The sequence below is a fragment of the Lithobates pipiens genome, unplaced genomic scaffold (assembly GCF_037356315.1).
Source record: "Lithobates pipiens isolate NorthernLeopardFrog02 unplaced genomic scaffold, aLitPip1_a1.2 Scaffold_13, whole genome shotgun sequence".
Taxonomy (NCBI): domain Eukaryota; kingdom Metazoa; phylum Chordata; class Amphibia; order Anura; family Ranidae; genus Lithobates; species Lithobates pipiens.
In genome coordinates this window covers 475,038,247-475,062,917 of record NW_027507718.1, presented here as the reverse complement: position 1 = coordinate 475,062,917, position 24,671 = coordinate 475,038,247, and the positions used below count along the sequence as shown (strand labels likewise).

At 42.8% G+C, this 24,671-nt stretch overlaps 1 protein-coding gene across 1 annotated transcript in view; it reads right to left on the bottom strand.

The window, feature by feature from the left end:
* Positions 1-24,671, bottom strand: part of LOC143975484 (uncharacterized) — a gene marked incomplete in the record, with an annotated part of 59,667 nt that overhangs the window by 4,035 nt on the left and 30,961 nt on the right. Inside the window, 6 exon segments of the mRNA XM_077477922.1 lie at positions 675-868; positions 1,307-1,419; positions 8,022-8,110; positions 13,367-13,430; positions 21,088-21,176; positions 22,611-22,746. Of these exon segments, the coding sequence (XP_077334048.1) occupies positions 675-868; positions 1,307-1,419; positions 8,022-8,110; positions 13,367-13,430; positions 21,088-21,176; positions 22,611-22,746 (685 nt within the window).

The window sequence follows — 24,671 nt, the reverse complement described above, 5'->3', positions numbered from 1 at the left end:
CCAGCACCTTAATTATTCTGCCATTCAACTTGTGCATGTCACATAGCACTGGCCACAAGCATGAGTTTAGTGGGCGGCGCCACGCCGGATCAAAAGAGGAATCCAGCAGCTGTTCTCCTGCTGTGGAGTGATATGCTCCCAGGCATATCACTCCACAGCCGCAGGAACACATTCAATGGGCAGCGCAGTGATCAGAAGAGGAGCATCGCATCATGGCTGCCACCTCCGCTTCTTTTCAGATAGCAGCAAGAGCCTAACCCAAAGCGGCCCCAGGGCACTGAGGGCAGCCGGCCTACTGAGAAATGTCCCACTATCCCGGTAGGCCAGTCTGGCCCTGTCCACTCCTACCATTGCTCTGCTAAAAAACTGAATATGATGGGAGGAGTTATAATAGACTGTCCTTACAGCTTTGTTTGCTAGTGTCCAATTTTTTGAAGGCAGCAGCCTAACTTCGAGAAAGTTAAGGCATCCTTATACCTGTACCATCAAATCTGATGTGTTCTCTAGGTAAGAACTGAAGCCAGGACCTCAGCGTGTCTACCTCCAAATAGAGCCCCAGTTCAAATAAAACACAGGAACTGATATGGAATGGCAGTTAGACAGGGAGTTTCATTTCTTGATAAAATGAGGTTCAATGGGTTTAAGGTAGAAAGAATTGGGAAAAAATAAGTCACCTCCACAGAAGTAAGGCAGCACTGTATTCCGGCTTACCAGCTGCACAGACGACAAGAAGCGCGATAGTGAGAGGGGCCAGAGCACAGGAGTCTCCAGACTTCCGCAAGAATGTCTCCATACAGTAACTGGGCTCTGTGCTTCCAGCAGGGCAGAAGGCATCTTCTGGACAGGTTATAGGACCGATGTCAGGGCTCTACACACACAAAAAAAATTTAAAATTTTAGGTTACTTGACAGCTATTGTGCCCTTTAGAAAAACAAAAGCAGAGAAAGCAGCGGTTCAGAAGTTGAGGTTCAGAAGGTTCTAGATTATTATTTACCACATATACTTTACCTTTAGGATCCACCCTTATTGTATATGGCCACAGTAGTTATTTGCTCCTTTTTGGTCTTTTGAATATACAATTCAAAGCATTTTGTTTTACATGCTTGGTAAGTGCAAAATAAAAACAAAACCCACGTTTGATTCTGCCAAATATCTAGTGGAATACAATTTATACCACTCAAGTATGTGTATGTTGGGTGTACACGTCTCTAAAAAGAGCACAATATGGAAAAAATATCTAATGGTTTGTCTACTAAAACAGAAAATTTCAAAGTAACTTAGAATAATGTATCAGCAATCTACTTACCGGACAATAGTGATCTATAGGACACAAGTTACATTTATCTGCTCCTGACTCCACTTGGTATTCACCATCTCGGCAATGCAGACATTTTGCGTCTTTGGGTCCTTTATACATTCCTAACAGGAGGGAGAAATAAAGGTTATTCACGCTATGTTTACATGGATCCGCACCACTGTGACATTTCCTCAAGCTCAGCTCACTGCATGTTGCTGCAATTCACAAAGATTGTACTGACCGATTTATGAATGTTGCCATTAATGGTTTTCACTAAATGCCACTTGCCTGGCTGTCCCATTTTGATCTGATGACATCTACACTCAGGGTTGATTTACTAAAGGCAAATAAGCTATTCAATTTGTATTGGAATTGGAACTTTGCAAGGGAATTCTACCCAGAGCTTAGTGAAAGTGGTCAAATTTTACTTCGCAAAGAATACTAAAAATTCTTAAGGCCCTTTACCCTGTCCACAGCGGAGGGGATCCTACCCAGTCACCAATGGCCAGCCCCTCCCTTTCCACAGCGATAAGCCCCTCTTAGGCCTGGTTCTCACCTATGCAGTTTGCTTTTGATCCGTTTCTGCAGTGCTTTTGGCATTTTTTCACACATGTTTTTGACACATTTTTCATTTTTTTCCAGCCAATTTGTTTTTGGGTGGATTAAAAGAATGCAAGTTGCGGCAAAAAAAAAAATAAAAAAAAAAAAAAAAAAAAGCACTTTATGCTTTTCTGCAGCTTCCCCATTGAAGTCTGTTGAACCAAAAACCCATTAAAAAACGCATAGGTGTAAACCAAGCTTTAATCGACAGTACAGCGCCCCCTACCCTGTCTACAGTGGGGAACACCTTCCCTATACTCAGCAGATAACCCACCATCCTGCCCACAGGTCTGATCTGGCATGTTCTTGTTACCTACAGCCATGGCCAAAAGTTTTGAGAATGACAAATATGAATTTTCACAAAGTCTGCTGCCGCAGTTTTTATGATGGCAATTTGCATATACTCCAGAATGTTATGAAGAGTGATCAGATGACTCAATTAATTGCAAAGTCCCTCTTTGTCATGAAAAAGAACATAATACCATAAAAAAAACATTTCCACTGCATTTGTGAAGGCTTCAGGGTGCCCAAAGTTCAGCAAGCAGGACCATCTCCTATAGTTGTGCCAGCTACTGGATCGGGGCACCACTGGTGCAGAGCTTAGTCAGGAATGGCAGCAGGCAAGTGTGAGTGCATCTGCACGCAGAGTGAGAAGACCGAGGATGGCCTGGTGTCAAGAAGGGCAGCAAAGAAGCCGCTTCTCTCCAGAAAAAAAAACAAAAAAGGTACAGGGATTGGACTGTTGAGAACTGGGGTAGTCATTTTCTCTGATCAATCCCCTTTCCGATTGTTTGGGGCATCCAGAAGAAACCTTGCCTGGAGAAGAAAAGGGTGAGCGCTACCATCAGTCCTGTGTAAAGCATCATTCATGTGTGGGGTTGCTTCTCAGCCAAGGAAGTAGGCTCACTCACAATTTTGCCTAAGAACACAGAAATTAATAAAGAATGATACAAAAATATCCTCCAAGAGTAACTTCAACCAACCATCCAAGAACAGTGGTGAGGAACAATGCATTTTTCCAGCATGATAGTTATCACTTTTGCCTTATGGCAAGGTGCTCCAAGTGGCTTGGGGGACAAAACATTAAAACATTTTGGGTCCATGGCCAGGAAACTCCCCAGACCTTAATCCCATTGAGAACTTGTGGTCAATCCTCAAGAGGCGATTAACAAAAAACCCACAAACTCTGACAAACTCCAAGGATTGATTATGCAAGAATGGGCTGTCATCAATCAGGATGTGGCCTAGAAGTTGACTGGCAGCATGCCATGGCAAATTGCAGATGCCATGGCTTATTGTGCCTGCAAAGTGGCGCATCTATAACATGCATAAAACATGCTGCAGTAAAAATGAAATTTCCAAAGAAAAGGAGTCAACTCCCATTTAAGGTGATTTGCGGTTACAATTGCTCGCTATTGAAGAAAAAAAAAAAAAAAAGAAGAAGAAGGAAAACCCACACCCAAATCCATACCAGGCACTTTGGGTATGGAACAAGAGAGCAAAAAGGTACCCCCTGGTACAATGGGACTTCATAGGCAGGTTCACAATATTGAATCAAATACTATAAAAATATAAAGTTTATTAATATACAGGTAAAGATAAAAACATTGGTGCATAAATCACCATGGGAGACTTAGATGTTAACAAAACAGCATTGTGTATTGCATAATATTGGTAATCTTAAGTGGGCAAAATAAGCACTTAAAATAGAGTTACTAGGCAAGTAGATAAGCAAATAAATTGAATGCAAATAATTGTCTAGGGGCCTCGCAGGTCATGCCTGCAGTGACAGGTCAGACCTCATTCTTTGAAGTGAGATCACGGAGATCATTACTCCTTCACATACACCTGAGGAAAAACCCTCTAAGAAGGGATGGTCGCTCAATTGTGTATTGAGGCCCGGGGGCAAAGTTGCCCCAAGTTCTGCAATCCAGCATGCCTCACGATGGAGTAGGAGCTTAACCCTTTCATGCCCAAGCCCATTCCTGTCATTTGTTGCTTGCAAGTTAAAATCTGTATTTTTTGCTAGAAAATTACTTAGAACCCCCAAACACACATATATATATTTTTTTTTTCGCAAAGACCATAGAGAATAAAATGGCGATCATTGCAATATTTGATGTAACACTGTATTTGAAAAAAGGAAAAACAGTAAAGGTTTTCGTATAAGGTGAAAGATGATGTTACGCCGAGTAAATAGATACTTAACATGTCATGCCTTGAAAGTGCGCACACTCGTGGAATGGTGACAAATTACGGTACCTAAAAATCTCCATAGGCGGCACGTTAAAAAAAAAAACGGCTACCAGGTTAGAGTTACAGAAGAGGTCTAGTGCTAGAATTATTGCTCGCACGCCAACAATCGCGCCGATACCTCACATGTGTGATTTGAACACGGTTTACATATGCGGCCGCAACTTATGTGTGCGTTTTTCTTTGCTGCACGAGCTCACAGGGACGGGGGCACTTTAACATAATGTATTTTCTTATTTGTTTTTTTTTTTGTTTTTTTTTACATTGTCACTTTAAAAAAAAATTATAATTTTTAGTGCTGTCACAAGTAGTAAATATCCCTTGTGACAGTAATAGGTGGTGACAGGTACTCTTTATAGAGGGATCGGGTGTCTAAAAGACCTCAAATCCCTCCTTTGCACTTCAAAGTATTCAAATCGCCAAAAAGGGCAATTCTGAATACTGTAATTTTTTTTTTAAACTGTGCCATTGGCAGCCAAGTAAACTGCAAGTGACGTTGCTTCCGTGTTTACACAAAGGACTGGATCAAAGCCATTTCCGGGTTCTTTTTTAGTCTCACTGAAGCTGGCAAAAGTGCCAAATCGCGTCTCTCGTGGGACGGGAGGCCCAGGAAGAGTGGAGGAAGGCTGCAGGAGGGGGGAGGGGGATGTCCCCTCTTGCTCCTTCAGGGTAACAGCCGAGCGGCTTTTTGCTGCATCGGTTGTTATCCCTGAAGAGCCAACCGCCCACTCTAAAAAATGAGACTGTATGCATCATCCTGGTATAACCCCTTAAAGCCAAGGCCGCATATGTGCATACGGTCGGCGGGAAGGGGTTATTTCAGTCTCCCCCCTAGAGTTGGGATGAGCCCGGTCCAAGTTGAGAAACTGTATACGGGGAAATAAGATGGTGATCTCCCCAATAGGTGTTCTGCATTAGCAGTGGTCATACTTAAAATGGGTCTATGAGCCCTTTTATGAAATTTAAGTTTAGATTTGCCCACATAAAAACTGGTGCATTGACACGTTAATAAATAGACCACTCCCATGGTCATGCAATTAGCAAAATGTTTAGGCCCTGCGGAATGAATTTGGGCAGAACCCCACCGCAAAATAAAAAACGGTGTGGGGTCCCCCCCAAAATCCATACCAGACCCTTATCCGGGCATGCAGCTTGGCAGATCAGGAAAAGGGGGGGAGATTAGAGATGAGTGAGCGCTCCCCCGGCGCAAACCATACAAGACCACATGCCCTCAACATCTGCAGGTGTAGGGCTCATCGGAATCTGAAAACCCCCCGCCAGATACCCACCCATTCACCAAAAAAGGTGGCAAAAAGTAATAAATACAAGAGACGGATTTTGATAAATCCTTTCTTAAAAAATTAAATAATTGTGCCCCATGATGTAATTCCATCGTCAATACCGCCGCTCCCCGGACCTGAAAAATAGAAAGAAAATTAAAGACGCTCCGCTTTGACATTTCATATATAGATAAGGGACGGGGCCACCTAGCTATATCACCCAGTGGCACTGCCCCCTTCTGACATCACGGACTGTTGCATGCTTTAACATTTCTTATACGGTTTGACATTTCTTATATTGATAAGGGGCAGGGCCACAGGGTGGCGTAGCTAGGTGGCCCCACCCCTCACCAATATAAGAAATGTCAAAGCAGAGGGAAGGTATTTGGCGGGAGGTCTCCCAGGAGGCGGATCATTTTTCATTGTTTCAATTTTTCAGGTCCGGCAGGTGGCATGATGGACGATGGATTTACATCAAGGGACGCTTTATTTTTTAATAAAGTATTTTTCAAAACCTGTCTCTTGTGTTTATTACTTTATGGCACTTTTTTTGGTGAATGGGTAGGGGTATTATGTACCCGATATTCACAAGGAGGCGGGGGTCGGGATCTGGGGGCCCCCTTGTTAAAAGGGGGCTTCCAGACCCTAATAAGCTCCCGTTCGCAGACCCCGACCCAGAGCTCAGGGCTGTCAGGAAGAGGCCCTTGTCCCCATCAACATGATGACAAGGTGCCTTGGGGTGGGGAAAGCAGAGCCCCCTGCCCCAAAGCACCCACCCCCCATGTTGAGAGCATTTGGCCTGGTATAGTTTTTGTTTTCATTTTGGCATCTTTTTCTTTATTTTTAAAATTGCTTTTTTTTCTTTTAATTGTTCAGTGGTAAAAGCCATTGACAGCTGATGATTCTTCAGTCGTTAATAACCAGCTGCTCCCTGATATGGCAGCACTTTGCGCAATCAGAATGCACTGTGCATTGCAGGGTGTTCGCCAGGGAGAACAACCTGCAGATTCGGGTGTACAGCGAAAGGCTGAACAGGCAAATGTTCGGGCCGAAAACGGTCACCCATCTCTACTTCAGTATACCATAGTAACATCTGACAAAGATCTAAAAATACATACTATATTAAATAAATGGACATACCACCTGTAACAAATCCCCATCGCATTCCGCTTGAGTGCTTCCGTCCAATCTGGACCTTCAGAACTTTTTACAGCCGAATATTGTAACCAAGAGCCAGTTACACAGCTTTAACATGGACTTTATTTTGAGATATCACACAAATATATACACCAGAATAATAATACAAACTAACCGGAAACCTAATTAACATGAACTAATTAACTAATGGTTTAGACAGCCTAGGAAACTCAGAGGCATGACCTAAAAGACTTGCCATCTTTTAGCTCAGAAGACAACATCAACATTATCAATATTATCAAATATATGTACAATGTATATGTAAAGTGCTGTGCAAATTGACGGCACTATACAAGTACCTTAAATAATAATAATATAAACACAGAAACCCTTCTCACAATAGCAAATCTAATTACGATTAACAATACAAACAAACAGTGATCTCCCCTCCTCAGCCTAGTAGGCAAAAGACTACAGCAGGAGTAGACTGTCCGGCTCCTACCCAGCTCTATAGACCTGTGATCAGCACTTTATATATATCCTGGGAGATATTGTGTATAAATGTTACATTTAAATAACCACCTTTTCATTGTCTATTAAACAGCTGTCCATAATTTTTCTCATTCACCCTGTGCCCCTAATGGACACAGGGTTACTTAGACATAGGAGGTGCATGGGGAGCTGAAATAAGGGTTTCCCAACCTCTCCAAGGGATTCTGGGTTCCACGGACCCTCTCCTGACACCACCTAATAAGCTACACGAGTAGTTAAATTATCTAAATCACACATCCATTACATGCTGCATAGACTGAGGGGTTATACCACCAATTCCTGCTGTAGCTCTGCAGCTTCCTGCTCGGTGAACCATAAGCCAGCACCATCACCCTGCCAAGGACCTCTCTTCATCATCATCTTGCCAAGGTCCTCTCTTTTTTTCATCATCACCGTGCCAAAGACCTCTCTTTTCCAAGTTTTGCTGCTACTTTATCAGCCCCCAGTGCCTGAAAGAATGCTACATAGGCAGATATGCACAATACAATACACTAGTTACATGTACTGTATGCTTTGACAATTTGACAGCTCAGTTATGCACCATGCAGGACATAGCTGGGCAATGCAGAGGCAAGTGACCCATCTTCCCTCCGATCTGCCTTGGCCCAGCCTGTGAGTATCTATTTAACTTATTATCAGCAGTGGGTGAACTGGTGCTTTTATTTCATTGTCTAATTCCAGCCTAGGGTGGGAATGTGAACACCATTGTACTACAGCTGAGAAAACATGCCAAGTTGTCTCCATTGTTCAGCATGGCCAAGTAAGTCTCAAGACTGGACGGACAGAAATACAAATCCTTTTGAAAGTTAAACAGTTCCCACATATGCATTTTATTTGTGTGTTAAGCTGTTCTCCTTGAGTTCAGTTTTCAATATCATAGGAAAATTAAATATGTACTTTACCAGGACTACATGGAGTGCAGTCTGCCGAGCCGCCATTTACAGCCTCCTCCCCAGCAGGACAGGGAGCACAGCTGGTGCAGCTGCTAGTACTGGGAAAATGCAGACATATGATTAGTACATCACCCCATTGACATGCGTGTATTACATCACAAAAACACATCATACAAATGCCATTTTGCTTCTGATGAAGCTTACAGCATAACAGTCCTGCCAAATGTATATAGACAAGCCACCAGGCTGCATGCGCTTTGTATTTTTAACTTTTTGTTTTACATTTTCAAGCGTTTCCCTTCCCAACCACCCTCACCTTTTGTTTCCAGAGGGAGAAGGCACCTCCTCTATAAACTGAATATAAAATCCCCGTTTTGTGAGTTTGTCATGCAGCTCATTTCCATGGCAGATGAACTTTTGTCAAATTGCAGCCAAAAATACTGCTTGCAGAAATATGCAAGGTTCCCCAAGTAGTGTAAGGGTCTGTCACACCCAGTTTAAATCCAATCAGGCGAGTTTACGCACTACATACACTGCCGGCCAAAAGTTTTAGCAAACCCCTATTTTTCTAGTTTTTATTGAAATTTACAAAGTTTAGGTCCAGTGAATAACGTGAAATGGTCCAAAAGGTAAGCAGTAAACTGCCTGAGGTGAAAAAAATATAAATAAAAAAAGTTTAGGTGAACAATTAGCCGACCAGCCGCCGTCATCATACTGTGGCAGGTCGGCCATCTCCCACAAATTGCCTTAGCTGTACGTTGGCCCTTTACGTGTTTGCCCGCTGCACGGCAGGGGAGCCAATGACCACCGGGCATGAGAGACAGAACCGGGATCTGTGTGTGTAAACACACAAATCCCGGTTCTGTGAGGAGAGGAGAGACAGCTCATCTGTTCCTACTAGCTAGGAACAACTATCTGGCTTCTCCTCTAGTCAGTCCCATCCCCCCCACAGTAAGAAAAATACTGAGGGAACACATTTAACCCCTTGATCACCCCCTAGTGTTAACCCCTTGTTAATGTTAACCCCTACCAGTGACATTTGCACAGTAATCAGTGCATTTTTATAGCACTGATCACTGTATAAATGTCAATGGTCCCAAAAATGTGTCAAGTGTCTGCTCTGTCCACCGCAATGTCGCAGTCCTGATAAAAAATCTCTGATTGCCGCCATTACTAGTAAAAAATAAAATAAAAAATTGTGTAGCACCCTCTACCTTAGGTAAATAGGTTGCTAGAGTAATGTTTTGTTTGTACTGCCAGTGCAGGTAAATTTTAGGCAGGCCTAGCTGTGAGCAAGGCCTGTTTGTTTTTGATCTGGAGCCGAGGAGTGGTTTAATTGACATGTGCTTCATCTCTCTGGTGCCACTTTTGTTTCCAGAGGTTCTGGAAAAGAGGCAGGGCAGAAGATGAGAGTGGCGTGGAGTATATCTGGGAGCCCTGACCAATCCCCAACTAGGATTGGCAGGGGGGAGGCCTCCTATATATACACACTCATGGTCAGCTTGCTGGGGGGAGGAGTTGTCGGGTGGAAGAACTGAATGATGGAGTGTTAGACTGTCGTTTCTCTTGAGGGAACCCACTTTCTGGGGGGGTGAACTTGGGTCTGGAGCTGGGCGGGAGACTCTCTTTACACAGTCATTGGGAGGTATCCCGGAGCAGGAGGAGGACAGTGGGGAGCAATGCCAGGCAAGCCATTCAGGAGGGAGAAGCACAGTGAGAAGCTCTGGGAGAGACATGCCAGGATTGGATGGATGTGAAGCTAGAGGGAGAGACTTTGGTGTTGGAGTCAATTTGCAGGTATTGCAGGTGTGGTGTTGGAGTCAAGTTCCTGGAGGGTTGGCAGGATTTGCACCGGACTTTCTGGGATCAGTAGTCCAAGTATCAGTTAGCACAACTATCCTTTTTCATCTAATTTGGTTGCTACAACCAAGAGGACTGCAGACCCCTGCCTGCAAATGGCTATTGGTAAAATGTTGGGACTTATTTAGAGTGAGGCCTAAATATGTGCCAACGGTGACAGGAATCTAAGATTGTACAGTAGAAAGCAAAGTAGCGTGCTGGAGGAGTGTGAAGTATGGGAGAGTGTCAATTTAGATTCAACCATTTTTATTCAATCAAGCAAGATTCATCATCCGGCCATCCCGTGTCCCTTTCCCCATCCAAATTTAATGCCTTAAATAAAACAACAACAAAAAAAACAAGCTAAAGTACGTTCGTTGACTGGCAAACTTTTCAAAATTGTTGCTTTTTTTTGTCTATAGCGCAAAAAATTTAAACGCAGAGGTCAAATCCACCAAAAGAAAGAAAGCTCTATTTGTGGGAAAAAGGACATCAGGTTTGGGTACCACGTCTCACGACCACTCAATTGTCAGTTAAAGTGGTGCAGTGTCGTATTGCAAAAAATAACTTGGTCATTAACCTCCCTGGCGGTACGATTATTTCGGATTTTAGGTGCTAAAAGCGGTACCATTATTTTGCATGAAAATTTGGCGTTTTATATTGTAGTCCTGCAATTCTTAGGAATAACTCTCTTAAATCTGTCCAAACCAGAGTCTAGCAGACATCCCGGGTATGATAAAGTTTGAAAAATGAAATCATAAATTATAATATAATAAATAACTATAAATAATTGTACCAAATAATAATATAACAATAATAAAAATTATTCAATAATGTAATCAAATCAAAAACACTGAAATTTGCTCAGTTGCAGAATTGTCACTGTCAATACTTTTCAGTATTTGATGACGGATCTCCCCACAAATTGCTATCTCTCAATTCTGCGAGTGATTCTAATTTATTATCGCTGTTTTCTAGCTGGTCTAAAATCATTTTTGATGTACAGTGACAGTTTTGGTTGCTATGGGCAATCTCCAGTTTCCAGGCATAAAGAACAGTTTTTATTATATAAAAGTGCATGCAGGACACTGGGCAGACCACTAGGGACAACGGGGATGTGAAATATTTACATACAGCAATGTAATCTGTAAGATTACATTATACTGTATGTTTACTGTTTGTTTCACTTTTTGAATTTGGCGCCGATCTCCGTGCCCGTGCGTCGCAACGCTCGCAGGGCACGGAGATCGGCGGTGTGATGCATCGAGCGAGACACGGCTCGCTCGTACAGCGGGGAGACAACGCTGGATCCGAGGGAGAAGGTAAGTAAACCTCCTCCTGGATCCAGCGACGCTGTCCCGAGTCTGACTCGGGGATACCGCTTTTGGTATGAAAAATCCACCCCGAGTCAGACTCGGGAATACCGTCAGGGGGGTTAAGGGAGCAAATCCTTCTGGGGCTGAAGTGGTTAACAAAAATTGAAAAATAGTGTACATTTTAGAATTATATAAAAAGACCTTTTAAGGGAAATAACGGGTTAACTTGCAGTTATTCTGCAGCACAGTAAGTAAATTAAGCCTTGAAAGTTAATGCTAACAATTCCTACAGGTATCGAATTTTTTTTGATTATTTACAAGCGCTCTATATAAAAGCAGTGCTCAAACAGACTGTGTTACTACACCCTCTTAAAAGGAGAAGTATGGGTCTGGTTTTTTTTCCCTAATCATACTTACCTAGGTTGATGCAGCATTGGTCCGATGCCGCATCTGTCCCCCGCCACCTCTGTACTGAGCCATGGCTCAGTTCTCTCAGATCCCAGAGCAGAGAGCTGCTGCCTGCCAATCAGTAGCTCTCCTGCTCTGCTCCTCCACAGCTCAGCGCTCCAGGGGTGGGAAGCGGCCGTCTCAGCGGCTCGCTTAGACGGCTATCAGTCCAGGCATCTGTCAGATCCAGACTTCCAGAGTCGGGATGATGCGGTGCCTGGACTAATCTTGGTAACGTCAGCAGAAAGTGGACTTTAGACCGCTTTCTGCTGAAAACGGGTCACAGGAGTGCAAAAGGAATTACACTCCTGTGACCCATAGAAGAAGTCCAGCCAAACAAGCTCAGGCTGGACTTTTCCTTTAAGCAATATTTGGATAGTGTTGTAGGAATATATTGGTATGAAAATTGCAAGAAAAAGGCAATTAACAAGGAAAGACCAATATAACCCTTTCCTTTAGAAAAATTGAAAAGAAAGCCAAGGTGGCAGTGAGTACAGCTTCCTACACCATCAAAAGGCACTTGGATACTGGAGGAAACTCTGACAGGAGGTCTGGCAGACCAAAAGCCACAACAATATCACTGATCAAAGTAAGCAAGTCTCCATTTCAACTGTGAAGAGAAGACTTCAAGCTGCAGCTGTAAGAAAACCATTGCTAAGATGGCAAAAAAGAAGGGTTTTGCCTGGGCCCTAAAGCACTGCCAGTGGACTACTGATGACTGGAAGGTCTTCTGGACCTCTGAATCAAAAATGTGAGATCTTCAGTTCATCACGCAGGGTGTTGCTGCTGAGTAGGTGAAAGGATGGTTCCTCAGTGTATGACACCAAATGTCAAACATGGAGGAGAAAGCATGATGTTCTGGGTCTCTTCTCCTGGATCCTCGCACGGTGAGTGGCATCCTGAACCAAAACAAATACCACAGCATTTTGCAGCACCATGCAATACCCTCTAAAATATGTCTAGTTGGTCAGTGGTTCATTCTACAAGATAATGACCCAAACCATACATTCAGGCTGTGTCAGAAATACCTTAGAAGAAAAGAACAAGACAGTAGGCTTCAATCTTAAACCCAATCAAGCTGGTTTGGGATGATCTGGACAGAAGGGTGAAAGCAATGCAACCTACAAGTGCAACACATTTGTGGTAACATCGGCAATTGTGTTGGGAAGAACGTTTAGAATATTTGATTTCTGTGGTAGAAAGAATGCCCCAGGTGTGTTCTGCTGATATATCTGCAAAAGGTGCAAATTGAGGAGTTAAAAATTTAGATTACATTGTTAAAGAAAATTATTCTGTCATTTCTTTAATGTCCATTTGTTCTATGCTTTATTTTCAGGGTACATGGAGACATTGAACCGCATACATTTCAATAAAAACTGGAAAAATTGGAGTGTTCTAAAACTTTTGACCGGTAGTGTAGTTATTAGTAAAGCTATTGCAGATTGTACAGACTGTAACATGTCTATATAAAAGCCAGTAATTAAGTTCAAAATCACATTGTGAAATAGGCACAGAGAGCAATTTACAGAGACCAAGCATTAGGACGACGATTCACCCATCCTACATGCAAGCAACCATCTGAAATCTGAAATCCAGTTAGAGTGGGTTAAACAGAATTAGATTAAGGAAAGCTTGCCAAATTGCAAACGGCACTATGCATAATAAAGTTTTAGTAACCTTGGACTAAAGTGCAAGCAGGATGTTTAAAAAGTTATAGTCTATCATATAATAGGAAATAAAACATGAACTTACTTGCAAAATGACCCTGGTGTACATGGTTGGCATTGAGTGGCATTCTGAATTGACGAAAAGAAACCTTTAGGAAGAAACTAAACTCTGGTTAGATCATGGCACAATTAGGGAACTGTGGTCTACCTCACCACAACCTTAATGGATGTGTTTAACAGTTCCAACCTTATAAGAACAAGCCTTAAAGTGGAAGTAAACTCCCCTATCGTTTTCAGCCAAGGAAGCTGCCATCTTTGCCTCTGTTTAATCTTCAACTGCTATGGTGCTGCACATGTGATTCGTTATGACACCGGCCATTGGATGGTTTGATAGTTTGGCTGAGAGCACAGCCAATGTGCAGTTAGCATTCCCGGCATGCCTTTTTTTTTTTAACTGCTTAAATCAATGGGTTTACTTCCACTTTAAATAGCGGTTTGGGTTTTGGATATGCCTATTATTCACATAGTATGAATGGGGGGAGAGGTGCAGGAACCAGGCTAATATAACATGCTGGATACAGAGAGACATTGGAGGAAGTGGCTGATGCTGGAGAAGATGAGCTGTGGCAACATATTGCCAAAAGGACAAAACTACCAAAAGACAGGGCTGCGTCTAAAAAGGTATATACAGAAATGAGAGAACATTCAGCTAATATGCCCATCTATGGTCAGATCAGGTCATATTTATAACAAAGTACCCCCCAGAACTCCACACCTCCAGACTGAGAAGCATTGGTCAGGGATTGGATGTTGTCCCAGCCAATCACTACTGGTTGATGCCGAGGGTGTCAACAGAGGAACAAGTATCTATTACCATCCACAGTAAATATGCATCTTCTTCTAGTGCTAACTGCTACACTAACCATCCAAACACTGGATACAACACCCAACGGGTTGGATTGTTAATGTCTGTAGGTCCCTTAAAGAGACCCTATCACTAGACAATTGATTTCGACAAATCTTTTCCCATAACATATCTACATCTAATAGATTTAATGCATATTTACCTGGAAAAGCCTCCCTTTTGTAAACATCTAAAAGCCCTGAGAATACTGTTGGGCTCTGCCATCTTTGATGTGATGTGATGTCAGCAGCCCCAGAGCTGTCACTCAAGTGGCACTCTACAGTATTCCCCTTCACTCCTCCACTGGAAACTACATAAAAGGATATGAACTGAAAATCAGAGGAGCTAGGCTGGCACAGAGAGTAACAGGACACTGCCAGAAAAAGAGAGGGCTATGCAAGATGCAAGAAGGATGAGGCTGTTCCAGGGAATTGACTGTTTTCTCAAAAAACATAATATATTGCAGCTTATCAATCCTGAAAGTGGTGGCTGCATTTGTGTTTTGTAGGCTTTTTTCCCCTGATGATCCTGCCAGTAACACACTTCCCGTCTTAAGGCATATAGTTACATAGTAGGCAAGGCTGAAAAAGACAATAGTCCATCCAGTTCAACCTGTGCAGATGCACGTGTGTCAGTGTCTAGAATCATTTCCTATATCCCTGTACATTGTGCTGTTTTAGACGCACATCCAAGAGTCTTTTAAAAAATATGCAAACTCTCAGCTGCCACTGATTGTGGAAGAGAGTTCCACATCCTTATTGCCCTGACCGTGAAAAACCCCTTACGCAGTTTAAGGTTAAACCGCTTCTTCTCCAATCTCATTGTGTGGCACTGTGTCCTCTAATACTCCTTGAGCCCTTGTACACACGGTCGGAGATTCCGACGGAATGTGTCCTATTGGACCGTTTTGTCGGATAATCCGACTGTGTGTGGTCTCCATCTGACTTTTTCCAGAGTATCCGACGGACCAAGTTTTCCAACTTGTCCGTAAAATTTTCCGACAAAATGCTCCGATCGGACATACTCCGATCGGACATACTCCGACGGACAAAGTGCCACGCATGCTCAGATCAAATTCCTAGACCAAAGCTATTGGCTACTAGCCTGAACATAGTCCCGTCGTAACGAAAGAACGTCATCACGTTATGTACAATCGGATTTTCCGACAACTTTGTCCGACCGTGTGTATGCAACAGTTTCAGACAAAATCCGTCGGACAAAATCCAACGGATTTGGTTGTCAGAATGTCCGACCGTGTGTACAAGGGCATAGACAATGTTTTTTTCTTATTCTGGGATCACCATTGAGGTCTTTATAGATTGCCATCATGTGGCCTCTCAAGCGTCTTCTCCAACGAGAATAAATGTAGTGCTTGTAGTCATTCCTGGTAATTGAGGGCTTCAGTCCCCTTATTAGTTTCATTGTCCTTCCTTGGACTCTCTCCAAATCCAGCACATCCTTTCTGAGGGCTGGTGACCTGAACTGCACAAAGTACCCCAGATGAGGCCTAACCAGGGTTATATAAAGTGATAGGACTATCTTTTAATTCCTGGAGTATATTCCTTTTTTTATGCATGCTAATATTCCGCCGGCTTTGGTAGCTGCAGCTTGATATTGCATGCTATTGCTCAATCTGTCATCACCTAGGACCCCCAGATCTTTCTCCATCCTTGATTCCCCCAGTGGTTCTCCCCCTAGTGAGTAGTTTGCCTTTATGTTTTTTACCCCCAAGTGCATTAATTTACATTTCTTCATGTTAAACATAATTTTGTTCAGGTCATTCTGTAAAATTTCCATATCCTGAAGTGGCGTCATTGCCCTGCTGATTTTTGTGTCATCCGCAAAAACTGAGGATTGAGCTATTTATCCCATCCTCTATTGTTTATGAATACATTGAATATAAATTGGTCCCAAGACAGAGCCTTGGGGTACCCCACTCACCACTCCAGACCAGTCTGAGTATAGGTTATTTATCACCACCTTTTTGGACACATCCCTGTCAGGCCTGGACTGGCCAAAGTGCACACTGGGCATATGCCCAGTGGGCCGGGCCACAAGTCAATTTGGGGCCTGACTCTAACTTCATGGGCAGCTTCTTGGCCCGCCCTGCTCTGCAGAGAGGGCTGAATCCATGTTTTTCTGGCCGGGTCCCCAGTCCCCATCGCCCACTCCCAAGGCAGCTGGGCTGCTCGACGGGTCGGTGCCATTCACCCAGCCATGGAGCTCCGTGGCCATCCGACTATTCAGCTCAGGGGGTGGAAATGAAGGGGTCAGGATGTCTGCTGAAAACGGGTCACAGGAGTGCAACTGGGAGTAGCTGCCTGGAGGAATCCCCTTCTGCCTGATGTCAGAAAGGTGTATCTGCCGCCACAGACACCAGAGCCTGGACAAGACTGTTAAAAAGTAAGTGATGCCAGTCTGCAAAAAATCATGTTTTACACCTGCATTTACACACAGCATGAGGAGAACCTGGTTTGGTCTGGTCAGTGGTCTTTTTTACACAGTAAAGTGTGAAGCTGAACTAAAGGTAGGACAATAAAGTGAGGGCATCAATGATCAGTCAGACATTGTGTGAGAGAGGGACAGTTCTTGGGCCCAAAAGGTGTCCTGCATTTAAAGTGTATATATGATTTTTATTTTTTTGTGTTTGTAATTGTGGCATATTTATTACTGGCTGGCTGGGTAAGTGCAATGCAGTGTTAAAAAAATCATATATACACACACTTTAAATGCAGGACACCTTTTGGATTATATTATATATAATCTTTGGTAATATATTTTTAATGTGCCCTAAAATGAACGATCATCTCAGCCTGGGTTCACACTAGATGTGGTGCGAATTTGCAGAAAATTTCCTGCAGTTTCAGCACTGCATCTAAATCGCAACCTGTCCAAGTGAACCAGTTGCAGAGTGTATGTTAATGACACCCCGCAATTGGTTTGGGAAACATAGTGCAGTTTGCTAAATCGGATCGCATTGGTGTGAACACCCATGCAATCCAAATCTGGTGTGGACAAAAAAAAGGGTCCTGCACCAGTTTAGTGTGAATGCAATGCGATTTGAACCATACAAATCCATGGCTCAAATCGCACCCCAGAGGCACCACATGTAATTCACACAGTAATGTGCTGCGATTCCTGTGCGAATTACATGTGGTGTCTCACGCCACAGTAGTGTGAACCTCGACCGGGGCCTTAAAGCCAGCTATAGCATTCCCCTTGGCAGGGGTGGGCTCAGGGGTGTTTGGATACTAGTGTGAACTATCCTGAGATTTCCAGCCCCGCAGCCGCACATAATCATATACACTCCTCTTGTATATGTGCAGCTGCAGACCATGAAATCTCTCAACTGAATACGATTGGCAGCGCACTATAAAAGGAGGGGGCTGGTTGATTAAATAACAAACATGTCATGCTTCCCTGATCTGTATTAACAAAACTTAAGCCCTGGACCATTTGGCTGACCAGAGCACTTTTTGAAATTTGGCACTGCGTTGCTTCAACTGACAATTGCGTGGTCATGCGACGTGGCTTCCAAACAAAATTGACGTCCTTGTTTCCCCCACAAATATAACTTTCTTTTGGTAGTATTTGATCACCTCTGCAGTTTTTATTTTTTGCGCTATAAACAAATAGCCGCAATTTTGAAAAAAAGCATTTTTTTTTACTTTTTGCTATAATAAAATATCCCCCCCCCCCCCCCAAAAAAAAACAAAAAAAAAAAAAAACATTTTTTTCCTCAGTTTAGGCTGATGCGTATTCTTCTACATATTTTTGGGGAAAAAAAGTAATGGCGGCGATCAGCGATTTTTATCAGGACTGCGACATTATGGCGGACACCAGAGGAATTTGGGAGTATGGCCTCAGTTAAGAGAAATTTTTTAAGAAAATAGTCCAACATTAACCCTCTTGGGTTTGGGTTTGGTATAAGGAGGCTAGCTTGTACAGCTCCCCTACCATTCCCATAACCCAAAACACTCCTTCCTGAATTATGGCGGACACATCAGACACTTTTGGCGCGATTTTGGGACCATTCGTATTATACAGCGATCAGTGCAATTAAAAATATATTGATCACGGTGTAAATGTAACTGGCAGTGAAGGGGGTTAACCACTAGGTGGTGCTGTAGGGGTTAAGTGTGTCCTAGGGAGTGATTCTAACTGTGTGCGGGAGGGGCTGTGATCATTGACAGTGTCATTAGGCAGAATGGGGAAATGCTAATGTAAACTTCTCCGGGAGATGATCGCGGGTATCCCCACAGACAGAGTCCGCGGGACCCGCGAACACGATCACAGAGCTCTGCCTGTACATACCCTTCTGCCGCAGTATATCTGCGCGAGGAGGTCGAGAAGCGGTTAAAAAAAAAAAATCAAAAAAAATAAATCGACTACTCAGCCTAAAATGCCTATTTTTTGTCCCAGTCAGGGCCTGGTCCCTGTAACCTTTTTTTACCCAAGAACGAACCTTATGGTCCATGCCTGTAGACTTCAGCCTGTAAATTAAGAGTTTATGGGGGACTGTATCAAATGCCTTTGCAAAGTCCAGATACATCAAATCTACAGACTTCCTCCTGTCTAGATCAGTGGTCATCAATCCTGTCCTCAGGGCCCACTAACAGGCCAGGTTTTATGTATTTCCTTTGGGAGATGCAGACTAGAATACTGCAATCACTGAGCAGCAAATGATATCACCTGTGATGTATTTCAGTTATCTTGCAAACCTGGCCTGTTAGTGGCCCTGAGGACAGGGTTGATGACCACTAGTCTAGATGGTAGCTCACTTCCTCGTAGAATGTTAGTTGGTTTGGCAGGAACATCCTTCCGTAAACCAAAGCCGATTACTACTAGTCTATGGAGGAGCAACAAAGCCACCCAATGGAGCAGCATTATCAGTCTGCAGAGAGTTGTGTTAGATGGCACTAGCAAATTTAGATGGACTTGACTAACAATTAAAGTCAAACTTCAGCTAACAATTATAATCAGTTACAGCGGTTTTTTTTTTCCCCTTTTGGGAGAAAGATTTTACATAAACATTGACCATTGTTAGCACCCATATCAGTGTTAAATGATTTGTCTCAACCCCCCCCCCAACTGCCACTTTTCCTGGACAGCTTAGTGACATTTTTTGGGTTTAGAAAAGTTTCAATAAGATCAGATCAATGGATCAATGACCATCCAGTCCTGTGCAGTAAGAATGTTGTACATGTTAAAATACTGGTTCTGCCGGGTCTACTTTATGTACACATTGCTGCCTTACAGCACTCTATGAAAACATTACAAGGTGGACAGTAGCACAGACCGCAGGAAAACATTTGTGCTTTGTTCTGGTGTTGCTCAATCTGTCAAAATGATTCCACGTCATCCACTCAAGAAAAAAAAATAATAATCCTCCTTTTCCAAATGAGGGGGCCTGCATTTTCCCATGATCCTTATAAAACCTATTAGTAGCAAAAACGTAAGAATTCTGGAAATAACTCTGCAGAGCAACACAGGGCTCAAATCAGATCAATCAATTTGGCTTCTCTTTAATCTGGACGCTCTAAATAAACTGGGCAATCTTTTTTTTTTTTTTTGCACACGTGTTAAATTCTGCATTTATTGCAATAAATTCCTTTAAACCCCCAAACAATTATATTTTCTGAAAGCAAAGACCCTGGAGAATAAAACAGTGGCAGTTTCAATTTTTTTTTGTTTATGCAAAGCATATTTTTAGGAAAAAAATACACTAAAATGAATTTTTGTGCAAACAAGTCTAAAAGATTGGGTTGCGTCAAGAACATGTCAAGTCTTAACATTGTACATGCCTGTGAAATTGCAAAAAATGACAGTACCCCAAATGTTATATAGGTTTTAATAGTCTTTACAGGTTATAGGTTTAGGAGTTAACCATGAATTATGGCCCCATAACTACTGCCATAGGCAAGACCTCAAAATGTATGTTATTTTCCACACGTGGGCATCCTATGTACATTTGCATTGAAGGGGAGTGCATACATTTTTTATAAAGCTTTATTTTTTCCCCTTCTGTTCTATTTGTAACTTTATTGCCATCACAAGAGAACTAACCAGCCCCCTGTGTGACAGCTTGGGCAGATGACATGTAGGCTTTATGGAGACATCAGGGGCCTAATACAGGCAGTCCCCGAGTTACGAACTGGTTAGGGCAGTGATGGCGAACCTTGGCACCCCAGATGTTTTGGAACTACATTTTCCATGATGCTCGACTACACTGCAGAGTGCATAAGCATCATGGGAAATGTAGTTCCAAAACATCTGGGGTGCCAAGGTTCACCATCACTGGGTAAGGGACTGCCTGTTTGTTATGAAGTCAGATTTGTTTCGCCTGTGGAGAATGATGTTTCCAATGTTTTCCAACGCCATTTTCCGATGTGCCCACCGGCGCCACCTGACGTTCGTAAGTAGGAGTCGTTCGCAAGTCGGATGATCGGCACTCGGGGACTCCCTGTACACCCTCAATGTCTCCTTTGCCTTCCACTGCAGCTAATCAAGCACAGATTGTGCGTGAATATCTTCTGCTGGGTTCATTAGTCTCCTCCAGCTCTCAAAGTTACAGCATTTTACCACAGCCCTGAGATCCCTGAAGGAATAGGAGCCTGGGAAACTGCAAGAGCCAGTAGTGGACTGCACCTTCAGAGCCCCTTAAAAGTGATCGGTTAGCTCTAGAGCCACCAGGATCCCTTTTACCTGAGAGCTGATCACCAGTTGTACAAAAAAAAAAAAAAAAAAAAAAAAAACACCACAACACACAATACCAAGCTCGCAGCAGCAGCCGTGAACTTGCTATAATCCCTTGACACTTAATATTTTTTGCACTGCCAGAGCTGGGCTTTAATCCCGTAGGTTCTGCTATAGCGTACTATCATATAAATACATGACCATACCTTTTTCACACGGTGTACACAACACAGATGCGTTTGCATTAGAAAAAGATCCTGGCTGACATGACTGGCAAACCTCACTTTTTGAAGTGCTACAGGACAAATAGCAAAAAAATAATATTACTTCCATATTTATTTCATCACATAGACATAACGAGCTTGTTATAAGAGGAGTAGATATGTGGGGTTCATACATATGGCCTGTACACGTCACAATTTCCAATTGTTACATCTATAATACTTTCTATAAACTGTAAAAGTTAAAATTGCAGGTGTTCCGTCAGATTAGGTGAACTGTCATATTTTGGAACAAATGCAACGTTCCGTCACGGCCATCTTGGTACACCCTGCACTCACCCACAGTGAGGATACAGTGAGAAGCTGGCAAGTGGACATCTTGTTACACGCACTGGAGTCTGCCATTTCACACTTTAGTAGTAAAAATAAATGGGCTTATATAGTGAAATACAGCATTTTGAAATCCATCTGACTCTTTAGATGTTGAATTATATATATCACAACTAGGACTCACAATTGTGTCAGACAGTTCTAACTGCCTAGAAACATCTGCTCTGTATTTACATTAGTGGGCTGCCATGATTCTAATGTATAAGGAAAAGGGCTGCGATTTCTGTGCCTCTGTTGTAAACTTTGAAGATGAATTTCTCCACAATGCCTATAGCTACATAGACTTTTAGTGATTATTTAGAATATGTAAATACTTTTATAGTGTACATAATCTGCATCTGCAGTCACTTTTAGGGCCAATTCACACCACATGCAGTCCAGTGCTTTTGTTTTTCTGCATCAAAAACACATGAAAAGTAGGTTATATGGTTTCCAATGGCATAGTTCACACCAGTGCAGTCAGTTCCAGGGGAAAAAAAAAAAACACAGGTTGCATTTTTTCTGCACTGGACTGTACTGGAAGGCAGTAAAAAAGAAAAAGCACCGAAACACACCAAATAAATGCGCATGCAAAAACACATTTGGATGGATCTGGAGTGCGTGGAGTGAACCAGTCCTAAGTGAAAACTTAGTGTTGCTTAACAACTGCTTAGGCAAAAAAAACAAAACACACTAATTTGTTCCTGTCTATACACTTTTATATCCTATGGTAAATTACAAGCAGTTTAGCTTTAAGAGCCAGTTCACACTGTGTGCAGTTACCTGCGTTTTTCCTCATGGATAAACACAGGTAACTGCAATGACACAAAGAAAACAAATAGTCTTCTGTGTCACATTCACTCCAGAACTCTGCATTTCAGAGCTGTGCGATATTATGCAACATGTTTGCATCATATCCCACTGCTCTGGATGGCCCTGCACTCCACTCCAAGTGCAGTGACATGAATGAGGTGTCACTTTGTACACTTCATATAAAGTTTGGTCAAAAAAAAGAAAAAGAAAAAGGGGAGCTGTGTGATGCAATAAAATGCATACCACACTGCCCCCCTCTGTCTGTGCTGAGGGCTAGTGTGAAAGTGATCTGTAAAAGCGAAATGGCAATTGTTTTTATGACTTACTTGCTATAAAAGCCCTGTGGGCATGGCAGGCAATTGGCTTGACCACTGTGTGGTTGGTAGTATCCAGACTGGCAAGGTAAGCAATACAAGGAGTTTACGCAGGCACCGCTGGAACAGCACAGACAAAATTCTGTATCTGTAGTAAAGGAAATACATAGCTCATTATAAAATAGATGATAGTGATAATAGAGATATATTATATATATATATATATATATATATATACATACATATATATACACACACACACACACACACACACACACACACACACACACACTATCTCACAAAAGTGAGTACACCCCTCACATTTTTGTAAATGTTTTATTCTATCTTTTCATGTGACAACACTGAAGAAATTACACTTTGCTACAATGTAAAGTAGTGAGTGTACAGCTTGTATAACAGTGTAAATTTGCTGTCTCCTCAAAATAACTCAACACACAGCCATTAATGTCTAAAGCACTGGCAACAAAAGTGAGTACACCCCTAAGTGAAAATGTCCAAATTGGGCCCAATTAGCCATTTTCCCTCCCCAATGTCATGTGACTTGTTAGTGTTACAAGGTCTCAGGTGTGAATGGGGAGCAGGTGTGTTACATTTGGTGTTATCACTCTCACATACTGGTCACTGGAAGTTCAACATGGCACCTCAATAACTCTGAGGATCTGAAAAAAAGAATTGTTGCTCTACATAAAGATGTACTAGGTTATGAGAAGATTGCCAAGACCCTGAAACTGAGCTGCAATATGATGGCAAAGACCATACAGCGGTTTACCAGGACAGGTTCCACTCAGAACAGGCCTCGTCATAGTCGACCAAAGAGGTTGAGTGCACGTGCTCAGCGTCATATCCAGAGGTTGTCTTTGGGAAATAGAGGTATGAGTGCTGCCAGCATTGCTGCAGAGGTTGAAGGGGTGGGGGTCAGCCTATCAGTGCTCAGACCATACGCCGCACACTGCATCAAATTGGTCTGCATGGCTGTCATCCCAAAAGTAAGCCTCTTCTAAGGAGGATGCACAAGAAAGCCCACAGTTTGCTGAAGACAAGCAGACTAAGGACATGAATTAGTTGAACATGTCCTGTGGTCTGATGAGACTAAGATAAACTTATGTGGTTCAGATGGCATCAAGCGTGTGGCAGCAACCAGGTGAGGAGTACAAAGACAAGTGTGTCTTGCCTACAATCAAGCATGGTGGTGGGAGTGTCATGGTCTGGGGCTGCATAAGTACTGGCACTGCGGAGCTACAGTTCATTGATGGAACCACGAATGACAACATGTACTGTGACATACTAAAGCAGAGCACGATCCCCTCCCTTCGGAGACTGGGCCGCAGGGCAGTGTTCCAACATGACAACGACCTCAACACACACCTTCAAGATGACCACTGCTTTGCTATAGAAACTGAGGTTAAAGGTGATGGACTGGCCAAGTATGTCTCCAGACCTAAACCCTATTGAGCGCCTGTGGAGCATCCTCAAAAGGGAAGATGGAGGAGTGCTTGGTCTCCAACATCCACCAGCTCCATCATGGAGGAGTGGACGAGGACTCCAGTGGCAACCTGTAAAGCTCTGGTGAACTCCATGCCCAAGAGGGTTAAGGCAGTGCTGGGAAATAATGGTGGCCACACAATATATTGACACTTTGGGTCCAATTTGGACATTTTCACTTAGGGGGTGTACTCACTTTTGTTGCCAGAGATTTAGACATTAATAGCTGTGTGTCGAGTTATTTTGAGGGGACAGCAAATTTACACTGTTATACAAGCTGTACACCCACTGCTTAACAGCTCTACTCATAAGTTTACATACCCTGGCAGAATTTATGATTTCTTGGCCATTTTTCAGAGAATAAGAATGAAAGCACAAACACATTTTTCACTCATGGTTAGCGTTTGGCTGAATCCAATTATTATCAGTCAACTGTGTTTACTCTTTTTAAATCATAATGACAACAGAAACTACCCAAATCACTCCAATCCAAAGTTTACATACCCCAGTTCTTAATACCCTCTATTGCTCCCTTTAACATCAATGACAGCTTGACGTCTTTTGTGGTAT